This window comes from Oncorhynchus tshawytscha, linkage group LG04, assembly GCF_018296145.1.
Source record: "Oncorhynchus tshawytscha isolate Ot180627B linkage group LG04, Otsh_v2.0, whole genome shotgun sequence".
NCBI lineage: Eukaryota > Metazoa > Chordata > Actinopteri > Salmoniformes > Salmonidae > Oncorhynchus > Oncorhynchus tshawytscha.
In genome coordinates, this window is record NC_056432.1 from 70,350,057 (window position 1) to 70,363,359 (window position 13,303).

A 13,303-nucleotide genomic window follows, 5' to 3' on the forward strand; every position below is an offset into this window, starting at 1 on the left:
ACTGTATTCAAAAGCCTAAAATGTGGGCACTAATAAGGACAAGGATTTCAATGGCACCCTTTATTACTGCAAATCACCTAATTAAATCAAAGGGAATTCTGTTTCTCGTTCGCCAGCACCATCATCAATCAGCAGTCATGCTGAGTTTCTCTGGAGGGAGTGGGAGATTTCTTTGGAAAGGTTACAAGACATTGTATAATCGTTGCATGGCATTGTATAATCTCAACTGCTCACTGGGACACAATTTCCCAGCTGGCTCGTGTTTTTTAAAGTCATGACTCAGTGGGCTACTGCACATCCCCAAACTCTCACGGTTTATCTGAGCTGCCTGTCCCAGTTGTCAGGGAGTCAACCCCTTTGTCTATTGAGCTTGGGTCGGATTCACCATGCCTCTGAGGGACCCCTATTGAGACTGCCAAGGTCCACCGCCACCCCCTCATAGCGTCTCTCCATTGACGCTGGGGTTTGGCAGGAGAAAGGAAGGGAGGGTGCCCACTCATCCACACTTCCTAGGCGAATCCCTCTCAATGTCCCAATGAAAGAGCTCGCTTTGCATTTGGCTCAAAGTCACAGTCCGGAAGGCAGGCATCCAAACCAGCTGCTTTAGAAAATCTGATGACCATTATATGTGTTTACCTCATTCTTGTCACTGACACAGATTTTTGTGTGATTTTTCAATGTACCTCATAATGAGGGACCCCTTTATTCATCCGCACACTCTCTTTCAATCCTGTTGTGCTGTTAGAAATGTTGAGGAGAATTTCTGCCTGTAATAAAGCCCTTTTGTGGGGAACTACTAATTCTGATTGGCTGCCCAGTTATGTGAAATACATAGATTAAGGCCTAATGAATTTATTTCAATTGAATGATTTCCTTATATGAACTGTAACTCAGTAAAATCTTTGAAATTGTTGCATGTTGCATTTATATTTTTGTTCAGTATAATTATGTTCTAGTTTGAACTATATGACTGCTACGAATTCTCAACTGTCAATCTGCTTTTTCAATGCCTTTGCTTAGCGACCTTCAAGGCCAATCCTAAGGGACATTGGCTGTCAGGTATTCATCACATCTCTCTCTCTCTCCCCCTCTGAGCTGTCAAGGAGAGTTTAAGGGATTCAGGGTCAACAGGTTGTATTCAAGGCAATAATAAGCCTATGTGCCAAACACCTCCAGACGCAACACAAAAGATTAAACCCATGCTTTCTGTAACTGGCTTATGTTGTCAATCAGTGTTAATAAATATATTTGATTTTGCTAGAACAGTGTGTGTGTGTGTGTGTGTGTGTGTGTGTGTGCGCGCACGTACATACAGAAGCAGTGATTTCTCTTTATTATTAAGGCCTTGCTTTTGGTCAATGTTGATTTTCTGAAGCAAAGACAGTTTTACAGAAGGTATGTCTCCCCAGAATACATAGGTGTACAAGGCCATGAAATACCAACAGATAGCTCTGACCACTTGTATATGCCTGAAAATGATATTTCATTCACAGTGCAACCAGAAAAAAAACATGAATATGTAAGCATGTGTAGGCTATCAATCATGCCCAAGGAGATAGAGTTCAATACTGTCCATTAATAATTAAATAATGATGGTATAAATGGCAGGCCAACAAATTGATTTAATAATTCAAATTACAATGCTACACCTTTCCAACATCATCACCAGATGAGACTAACGGGCGTTACAATCTGGGGGACGCTGTTACAGAGGATGGAGATATTACATATTTTTTGCTCGTTGTGATGTGAATATTACGCGATGAGGTATTTAATCGAAATACATGGCGACATGGCTGCGCGCGCGCAACCAATGGAGCAACCCATGCATTCGTCAAATTATTGACAAGCTTGTCAATTTGCGCGCACTGATTTTTCCCTTCTCATTCCAAATGGTATAGCCTATAGAAAGTGAGTGCCTGAATCGATGTGCACCACATCTCAACTCTCATTCGTTCGAGGAGTAAATGCTAGAACTGGTGGGAAATATCGGCGTGGCATCTAAACCCAGGTTTTATTTTCGTGTCACGTTGAACCCTATTTAGCAACACCCCATAGAAGTCATGGAAGGAGTCAGCAGCAACAGGAACATGTCATACAGTCGATGGAGTTATGACAGGTAAGCGCTTATCATTTGTCAACATTTACCTTGTTATGCGAGCTGATATCACCAACTTGCCAGCAGAACCTCTCCTTTGCCTTTGTTTAGTAGGCTACTATTGTCATATCTAATCAGAAGTTGGTTGTGATTGATTAACCAACCTATAAAACCAATTAAATACAGTAGCCTAGTCTAGACATATGTATAAATAAATTGACATGCGCTGTAATTGGGTGCAATCCTGATATTGATAGAATAGTATCAGACTGTGGCATGACAAATCAATAAGGTGTGTGTGTGTGTGTGTGTGTGTGTGTGTGTGTGTGTGTGTGTGAGTCGAAGCAGTGATTTGCCTTCAATGAAATGATGTTCAACCAACATGGAATAGATGTTGAATTGACATCTGTGCACAGGTTCTCATAAGCTCTTACAGTGTGATTTGTATTCTAGACACCGTAACTGTGCTGAGATTGCAGCGAGAGCTTCTGGGTCTCGTACATCTTCATAAAATTTCTCTCAGCGATGTGCTGGGGGGAGATTAAGCTGAAGCCTCTCAGCACATCTCCTAGGCAGTAACACATTCTTGATGTTTAATGTTTTTGTGTTCATGATATACAGTACCAGTCAAAAGTTTGGACACACCTACTCATTCCAGGTTTTTTAATTTTCTTTATTTGTACTATTTTCTACATTGTAGAATAATAGTGAAGAAAAAAAACTATGAAATCACACATGGAATCATGTGGTAACCCAAAAAGTGTTAACCAAATCAAAATTATATTTTATATTTGAGATTCTTCAAAGTAGCTACCCTTTTCCATGATGACAGCTTTGCACACTCTTGGCATTCTCTCAACCAGCTTCATGAGGTAGTCACCTGGAATGCATTTCAATTAACAGGTGTGGCTGTTTTTCCTTCACTCTGCAGTCCAACTCATCCCAAACCATCTCAATTGGGTTGAGGTCGGGTGATTGTGGAGGCCAGGTCATCTGATGCAGCACTCCAATTACTCTCCTTGGTCAAATAGCACTTACATAGCCTGGAGTTGTGACTTTGCACATACACTGCTGCCATCTAGTGTCAAAGTCTAAATTGTGCCTGGGCTGGAATAATACATTATGGCCTTTTTCTTGCATTTCAAAGACTGGTACAAAAAAAGTTTTTTCTTTGTATTATCTTTTACCAGATCTAATGTGTTTATTCTCCTACATTCCTTGAACATTTCCACAAACTTCAAAGTATTTCCTTTCAAATGGAACCAATAAAATGCATATCCTTGCTTCATGACCTGAGCTAAAGGCAGTTAGATTTGGGTATTTCATTTTAGGCGAAAATTGAAAAACAGGGGCAGATCCTTAAGAGATACTTTAAGACATGAAGGTCAGTCAATGTGGAAAATGTCAAGAACTTTTAAAGTTTCTTCAAGTGCAGTCGCAGAAACCATCAAGCGCGATGATGAAACTGGCTCTCATGAGGCCACAGGAAAGGAAGACCCAGAGTTCCCTCTGGCCTCCACAATCACCCGACCTCAACCCAATTGAGATGGTTTGGGATGAGTTGGACTGCAGAGTGAAGGAAAAGCAGCCAACAAGTGCTCAGCATATGTGGGAACTCCTTCAAGGCTGTTGGAAAAGTGTTCCAGGTGAAGCTGGTTGAGAGAATGCCAAGAGTTTGCAAAGGGTGGCTACAAAGGGTGGCTAAGAATCTAAAATATATTTTGATTTGTTTTATCCTTTTTTGGTTACATGATTCCATATGTGTTATTTCATAGTTTTGATGTCTTCACTATTATTCTACAATGTAGAAAATAGTACAAAATGTGACAGAGAGATGTAATGGTTTGTTGTGTGGAGAGATGCCAGAAGCCATTCATTACTGTGGTGCTTGATCCATGTTTGATACACTAGTGATGTCTGTATGCAGTACACATGAAATGGCACTCCATCAGACACGTGTCACACAGGTTTGACACTTGCAATACCGTCATAAAAAGGTAGCTGACACAAACAACAAACATCAACATCAACATCCACAGTTAATAACCCACTTACAAAGTTAACAGCTGCTCTTGTATGTACAGTAGATTGAATGTGAATTTATTCTGGCTACGATACTATGGGTATGGTATGTTATATGTAAGTAACGATTGCTCCAGCTTCTATGCAGTTCATCTCTCACTGTTAGGGGAGAATTTGGTCCCGATTTTAAAATGCTTACATTTTTAATTCCAATTTATGAGTTCCCTCCGGCTGGCCTCAGGTTCATTAGAAAATGTTTCTGGGCTGCATGTAGACTCGACGGTGCTGCTATGGTTTGAATATGCTCTGCTCATGGACCAGGTGTGTGTTTGTTCAGGCATCGTAATTAGAGGTCACACCGATACCAATTTATTGGAGGACCAAAAAAGCCGATCTGATTTTTTTTTTTTTCCAATATTTTTTTTAATATATATATATTTTTGTATTTGTAATAATGACAATTACAACAATACTGAATTAACACTTATTTTAAATTAAAATAATACATCAATAAAATCAATTTAGCCTCAAGTAGATAATGAAACATGTTCAATTTGGTTTAAATAATGCAAAAACAAAGTGTTGGAGAAGAACGTAAAAGTGCAATATGTGCTAACGTTTCAGTTCCTTGCTCAGAACATGAGAACATATGAAAGCTGGTGGTTCCTTTTAACATGAGTCTTCAATATTCCCAGGTAAGAAGTTTTAGGTTGTAGTTATTATAGGACTATTTCCCTCTATACCATTTGTATTTCATTAACCTTTGACTATTGGATGTTCTTATAGGCACTTTGGTATTGCCAGTGTAACAGTATAGCTTCCGTCCCTCTCCTCGCTCCTCCCTGGGCTCGAACCAGCAACACAACGACAATAGCCACCACATCAAAGCAGCGTTACCCATGCAGAGCAAGGGAAACAACCACCCCAAGGCTCAGAGCGAGTGAAGTTTGAAACACTATTAGCGCGAGCTAACTAGCCAGCCATTTCACTTCGGTCACACCAGCCTCATCTCAGGAGTTTATAGGTTTGAAGTCATAAACAGCGCAATGCTTGACGCACAATGAAGAGCTGCTGGCAAAACACACGAAAGTGCTGTTTGAATGAATGTTTACGCGCCTGCTTCTGCCTACTACCGCTCAGTCAGATACTTAGATACTTGTATGCTTGTATGCTCAGATTATATGCAACACAGGACACGCTAGATAATATCTAGTAATATCATCAACCATGTGTAGTTAACTAGTGATTATGATTTATTGTTTTTTTATAAAATAAGTTTAATGCTAGCTAGCAACTTACCTTGGCTTACTGCATTTGCGTAACAGGCAAGTCTCCTTGTGGAGTGCAAGGAAAGAGAGGCAGGTCGTTATTGCGTTGGACTAGTTAACTGTAAGGTTGCAAGATTGATCCCCCGAGCTGACAAGGTGAAAATCTGTCTTTCTGCCCCTGAATGAGGCAGTTAACCCACCGTTCCTAGGCTTGAAAATAAGAGTGTGTTCTTAACTGACTTGCCTAGTTAAATAAAGGTGTAAAAAAATTTAAAAAAAATAATATAACGGAAAATCGGCGCCCAAAAATACAGATTTCCGATTGTTATGAAAACTTGAAATCGGCCCTAATTACTCGGCCATTCCGATTAATCGGTCGACCTTTAATCGTAATTCATGGCTGTGCCTGCGAAGGTAGGAGCAGTGCACTCACAATGTGTTAGTTCAACAGGCCTGTGTAAACACAGCAACCACAGAGCGATGGAGAGCCAAGGTGGTGAGGGGAGATACTATTCAATGAGAGGAGGTGATCACATTCTCACAGATCTTCTTTTAATAATTATTGTGTGTCTGTTGAAATAATCTACATAAATGCCAGGAGATCTCATTAGTCTCTGATTTGGTATCGCCTCACATGGTACATTGCAGTTTTACAGCGCTTATTTATGGACCTCTAACAATTCCTTCTTTACAGAAGGAACCTATTACATATCAATTATTTAATGCAATAATGAAGCCAGGACTACAATAAAGTGCATTACTGCAGGGGCAAACTTTTTAAGCAATCATTTGATGTTTTTGGGGTTAGTGAGTAGTGTTGGTGAGAGTGAGCCATTTTCTGTGTGTGCTGCCATTGTATTTCTGAGAACATCTCTGGGGGTTAATGCACTGTTGGAGTATGGATGGTCCACGCTGCACACCTGCTTCTGCGTCACAGATGAATGGGTGATGACACAGGGTACCAATGTGTGAAGATCTCACATCCATAAGCTGTGTAGTGGAGGGGAATGATTCACACACACACACACACACACACACACACACACACACACACACACACACACACACACAGTGAGACACTGTAGGCACTAGGCTAGGTAGACATACAATATTAACGGCCATAATAAGTTATATTATGTAACGTCAATAATGACATACTGTGCATAGTACATTAAATATACACACACATGCACATACATATTACTGTGCGTACTAACATATAAACTTTGGTACGAGTTATATGCTATGTAGAGACTGATCTAAAGACAGGAAGCACCATTTACTTGAATATTACGACTAAATAGAGTAGAAAGATTAAATGATTCCCACATCCTAAATTGTCTGTCGTACTGTTATTAAGTGTTCTGTCTCAGTAACACAGGACAACATATGCTCATAGGAGCATATCAAATGAAAGCTAAAAGTCCATTTTTTTTATTAAGGCATATACATTAATCAACCCTTTTTCCATCCTTAAAATTTGGAATAAGCAAAGGCTTTGATTTCTGGTCAAACAGATGGATAAGTATTCTAAGACTACATCTACCATAAAAAGTCCTTAAAGGTTTTACCAAATATATCAAAGAACCTTACCAACTAATATCAACACATATTTAATTTTGGATACATTATTCTGCCTTCTGTAAGTTTAAGAAACCTTGTGGCTTGAAATTCTGTTACAGCATGTGGGTTTTTGGTATCTGTAAGATATTTTTTAATTTCTCTCCATCATGAGGAGGGATGATAATGAAAGTTCACAGAAGTAACAAGTAAAGGTAGACCTATCAATTAGATAGTGTTTTTACTGATATCAATTTTGTTTCTGAATTATTAAGTGATTAAAACTCAATTTCGTTACCAAATCAGATTGTAGTCAATTCAATGGGAAATCATAGTGGCCATAAGCCACAGTTGGGGTCACCAGTTTGGACTAGAGGTCGACCGATGGCCGATTTCAACTTTTCATAACAATTATTCACGAAATAAAGCACAATCGTTGCAATAATGTACCCAACCATAAACATCAATGCCTGTCTTAAAATCAATACACAAGTATATTTTTTTAAACATGCATATTTAGTTCAAATAAATTCATGTAAGCAGGCAGTATTAACTAGGGATATTGTGTCACTTCTCTTGCGTTCAGTGCAAGCTGAGTCGGGGTATATGCAGAAGTTTGGGCCACCTGGCTCATTGCAAACTGTTGAAAGGCCATTTATTCCTAACAAAGACCATAATTAATTTGCCAGAATTTTACATAATTATGACATAACATTGAAGGTTGTGCAATGTAATATTTAGACTTAGGATTGCCATCCGTTTGATAAAATACGTAACGGTTCCGTATTTCACTGAAAGAATAAAAAATTTGTTTTCAAAACTTCAGTTTACGGATTTGACCATATTAATGACCAAAGGCTCGTATTTCTGTGTGTTTATTATAATTAAGGATATGATTTGATCGAGCAGTCTGACTGAGTGGTTGTAGGCAGCAGCAGGCTCATAAGCATTCATTCAAACAGCAGCTCTTAGCAATGCTGGGATGCACAGCTCTGTTTATGACTTCAAGCCTATCAACTCCCAAGATTAGGCTGGCAATACTAAAGTGCTTTTAAGAACATCCAATAGTCAAACGTATATGAAATACAAATGGTATAGAGAGAAATAGTCCTATAATAACTACAACCTAAAACTTCTTAGCTGGGAATATTGAAGACTCATGTTAATGAAAGGAACCACCAGCTTTCATATGTTCTCGTGTTCTGAGCAAGGAACTTAAACGTTAGCTTTTTTACATGGCACATATTGCACTTTTACTTTCTTCTCCAACACTGTGTTGTTGCATTATTTAAACCAAATTGAACATGTTTTTATTTATGTATTATATTAAGTTAAAATAAGTGTTCATTGTTAATTCGGTATTATTGTAATTGTCATTTATTACAAATATAAAAATCGTCCGATTTAATCGGTATCAGCTTTTGTTGGTCGGTATCGGCTTTGAAAAATCATAATCGGTCGACCTCTAGTTTGGACAGTACTGAAAATAAAAGTACAGTACTGTAGAGTTTAGTACAGTACACAGTAGATTAACTAGATTTCAGTACACTATTATACTGTACTGAACTCTACTCTGCTGTACTGTACTCTTCTGAGTTCTACTGTGATGTACTTGATGTCCAAACATGTGAAACATAGATATCTAGGATTGGCTCAGATTTGGTCCGGACCAACCAAATTTGGTCTTGTTTGGGGGCAGAGCTCATTAAAATAATAGCCAGTGTGTAGAATAATACTCAAATATGCAAAGGTGAATATTGTATATTTATACATTTTGTGAACCTATTTAGGATAGATCACCATGAAGAGAATAACATTCATATCCATAATTATGCATTTCTGTGTCGTACAGATCAGGGACCAATGATGAAATTCTGTTACTGCAATTCCAATACCAGATGTAAATCCACTTCACTTACTGTAGTTCAATAACCAAAATAGATTTTTTTGAAGTCAATGTGTGATGTCACAGCTGACACCATTCTATCTGCAGACATGTTGAATTATTTGGAGCCGATATTTAACTAACGTTGACAAACTTTTAGAGAATTTACTGAAACTTTGTATCTGCACAGTTCTTCCACTAAATTAGTTTTTGTAAAATGTTCAGTGTAAATTGGTCAAAGTAGTCATTGTGCATAGAGGTGTATGGTTTAAACTTTTAAATCAATGGTTTGTTTTGGCATACATTTTAAATGAAAAATGTAGTTACAGTGGAATTGCCCACAAGTAATTTGAGGCCTCTGTTGTTTCAGATGTGAGTTTTGACAGTATGGATCGCCTGCGAAGGTCGACAGTTTATCTTCCACGTTCTCCTCCCTATCGCTGAATTTATATGCGTCTAAGTAGATAAGTGTCTGTCTGTTCCACTCTGAGTTGGTAAGAGGCAGAGGGGGAGAGAGGGGGCCTGATTGGGGAGAGGGGGCCTGGTTTGGGGAGAGAGGGGGCCTGAGTTGAGGAGAGAGGGGGCCTATGGTGAATCACTAAAACAATGCAGAAATACACAAAGCTGTGAACGATCTGAGAGACGAGGCAAGAAGGGCATTCTATGCCATCAAAAGGAACATAAAATTCGACATACCAATTAGGATCTGGCTAAAAATACTTGAATCAGTTATAGAACCCATTGCCCTTTATGGTTGTGAGGTCTGGGGTCTGCTCACCAACCAAGAATTCACAAAATGGGACAAACCCCAAATTGAGACTCTGCATGCAGAATTCTGCAAAAATATCCTCTGTGTACAATGTAGAACATCAAATAATGCATATAGAGCAGAATTAGGCTGATTCCCGCTAATGATCAAAATCTAGAATAGCGCCATTAAATTCTACATCCATCTAAAAGGAAGCGATTCCTAAACCTTCCATAAAGCCATCACCTACAGGGAGATGAACCTGGAGAAGAGTCCCCTAAGCAAGCTGGTCCTGGGGCTCTGTTCACAAACGAGCCCCAGGACAGCAACACAATTAGACTCAACCAAATAATGAGAAAACAAAAAGATAATTACTTGACACATTGGAAAGAATTAACAAAAAAACAGCAAACTAGAATGCTTTTTGGCCATAAACATAGAGTACACAGTGGCAGAATAGCTGACCACTGTGACTGACCAAAACTTAATGAACACTTTGACCTTGTACAGACTCAGTGAGCATAGCCTTGCTATTGAGAAAGGCCGTCGTAGGCAGACCTGGCTCTCAAGAGAAGACAGGCTATGTGCACACTGCCCACAAAATGAGGTTTAAACTGAGCTGCACTTCCAAGCCTCATGCCCAATGTATGACCACATTGGAGACACATATTTCTCTCAATTTTGATAAAGTCCCATATCTATTGGGTGAAATACCACAGTGTGCCATCACAGCAGCAAGATGTGTTGCCATAAGATAAGGTCAACCAGTGAAGAACAAACATCAATGTAAAAATATAATTGTAAAAATATTTATGCTTATTTATTTTCCCTTTTGTACTTTAACCATTTGTACATCGTTACAACACTGTGTGTATATATGCATAATATGACATTTGTAATGTCTTTCATTCTTTTGGAACTTCTGAGTATAATGTTTACTGCTCTTTTTCTGTTTATTTCACTTCTGTATATTTTCTACTTCACTTGCTTTGGAAATGTTAACATATGTTTCCCATGCCAATAAAGCCCCTTTTGAGGGGGCCTGGGTTAGGGAGAGAGGGGGCCTGGGTTAGGGAGAGAGGGGGCCTGGGTTAGGGAGAGAGGTGGCCTAGGTTGGGGAGAGGGTGGCCTAGGTTGGGGAGAGGTGGCCTAGGTTGGGGAGAGGTGGCCTAGGTTGGGGAGGGGTGGCCTAGGTTGGGGAGAGGTGGCCTAGGTTGGGGAGGGGTGGCCTAGGTTGGGGAGGGGTGGCCTAGGTTGGGGAGGGGTGGCCTAGGTTGGAGAGGGGTGGCCTAGGTTGGAGAGGGGTGGCCTAGGTTGGAGAGGGGTGGCCTAGGTTGGAGAGGGGTGGCCTAGGTTGGAGAGGGGTGGCCTAGGTTGGAGAGGGGTGGCCTAGGTTGGAGAGCAGGAGGCCTAGGGCAGATTTATAGGGGTTACATATTAGAGACTGTTTTCAAAATACTCCCTCTGCTGCTGCTGCAAGGCCCAGACTGAATTCTGCTCTGTCAGTGCCATACACAGGTTGGTGTGTGTTATTGTATTTTCTTATTTCACCTTTATTTAACCAGGTAGGCCATTTGAGAACAAGTTCTCATTTACAACTGCGACCTGGCCAAGATAAAGCAAAGCATTGCGACACAAACAACACAGTTACATATGGAATAAACAAACATACAGTCAATAACACATTAGAAAAGTTTATATACAGTGTGTGCAAATGAAGTAAGATTAGGTAGGTAAAGGCAATAAATTGGCCATGGTGGCGAAGTAATTACAATTTAGCAATTAAACACTAGAGTGATAGATGTGCAGAAGATGAATGTGCAAGTAGAGATACTTGGGTGCAAAGGAGAAAAAAATAACAATATGGGGATGAGGTAGTTGGGTGGACTATTTACAGATGGGCTATGTACAGGTGCAATGATCTGTAAGCTTCTCTGACAGCTGATGCTTAAAGTTAGTGAGTGCGATATTAGTCTCCAGCTTCAGTGTTTTTTGCAATTTGTTCCAGTCATTGGCAGCAGAGAACTGGAAGGAAAGGCAGCCAAAGGAGTTGGTTTTCGGGGTGACCAGTGAAATATACCTGCTGGAGTGTGTGCTACGGGTGGGTGCTGCCATGGTGACCAGTGAGCTGAGATAAGGCTGGGCTTTACCTAGCAAAGACTTATAGATGATCTGGAGCCAGTGGGTTTGGCGACGAATATGAAGCGAGGGCCAGCCAACGAGAGCATACAGGTTGCAGTGGTGGGTAGTATATGGGGCATTGTTGACAAAATGGATGACACTGTGATAGACTGAATCCAATTAGCTGAGTAGAGTGTTGGAGGCTATTTTGTAAATGACATCGCTGAAGTCAAGGATCGGTAAGATACCCTTGTAAAACAGACTATGTTTGGCAGCATGAGTGAAGGATGCTTTGTTGCGAAATAGGAATCTGATTCTAGATTTAATTTTGGATTGTAGATGCTTAATGTGGGCCTGGAAGGAGAGTTTACAGTCTAACCAGAGACCTAGGTATTTGTAGTTGTCCACATATTCTAAGTCAGAACCGTCCAGAGTAGTAATGCTAGACGGGCGGGCAGGTACGGGCAGCGATCGGTTGAAGAGCATGCATTTTGTTTTACTTGCATTTTAAGAGCAGTTGGAGGCCACGGAAGGAGAGTTGTATGGCATTGAAGCTCGTCTGGAGGTGAGTTAACACAGTGTCCAAAGAAGGGCCAGATGTATACAGAATGGTGTCGTCTGCGTAGAGGTGGATCAGAGAATCACCAGCAGCAAGAGCGACATCATTGATGTATACAGAGAAAATAGTCGGACAGAGTATTGTGTATGTCTGTGTGTGATTGAGGTCAGGGCTCTGCTGGGGCCATTAGCCAGGGTTTTGATTGCAAACACATCACTGATGGATAATATCTGGTGGTTGTAATATCAATGTAACAATATAGGTCCTATGTTGAGAACTGTTCCAGTAACTGGCCCTAGCAGTATATAGAGCACTCAATAGGTCTTAATCCAGTTCCCTGAGGCTTCACATCAAGGGTCATGGCATTGATTATTCAAATTTCCAGTTGCAATCTTCAAGGCTTCAAAAACACAGCCCCCCAGGAATGTATAGTTTTAAGCTCATGTAACTCTATGCTTTCTGAGTTTAGTTGGGTAAACTGAAAATCCATAAGGTTGGGATATGATTTCCTCAGAGCATAAAGCTGTATAATGTTTGGGCCATTGTCTATCAATAGTTCATTGAAGCCTATCCTCCTACCCTCTTACCTCTAATTGGATCCCATCTGATGAATCTATTGGAAGGGGAGAGAGGGCTTGTCGTCAGGCAAAGTTATTGTTCCGGAAGGAATGAATTATGAGACCAAGATACCACTATGAGGGGAGCAGCTGTCTGCTATCACCTGTCTTTCTACTAGATAGCTAGTGTGAATAAGATGCATTACCACTGAGACTGTTCTGGGAACTGCTGCTATGCTCTGAGGAGTGCGCTACATATCAGTAACTATAGCCCTCAATCAGATAGTGGTGTTAGAAGTGGAAATGCTTTTAACCAATGTATTGTTTAGGGAGGAACACTGCATATATTAGATTAATTAAATATTCAAATGTGCATCTAATAAGCAGTTGGAGACAACCATGTTTACAGACTTTGCCTTTGGCTTTTATAAAACGCCACTGTATTTCAGTTTATACTATGGTTTATCAATAAGGTCTGAAATATC

At 40.1% G+C, this 13,303-nt stretch overlaps 1 protein-coding gene across 2 annotated transcripts in view; it reads left to right on the top strand.

The window, feature by feature from the left end:
* The first annotated feature begins 1,793 nt into the window (after nt 1–1,793).
* The window catches only part of LOC112249603 (tubby protein-like), a 124,198-nt gene continuing 112,688 nt past the window's right edge, over nt 1,794–13,303 (top strand). Inside the window, exon 1 of one of the 2 annotated variants that reach the window (XM_042321155.1) lies at nt 1,794–2,119. In XM_042321155.1, coding sequence (XP_042177089.1) covers nt 2,064–2,119 — 56 coding nt within the window. In that variant the 5' untranslated portion in view covers nt 1,794–2,063. The remainder of the gene's footprint in view (nt 2,120–13,303) is intronic. The other variant, XM_042321158.1, reaches the window with a different exon arrangement.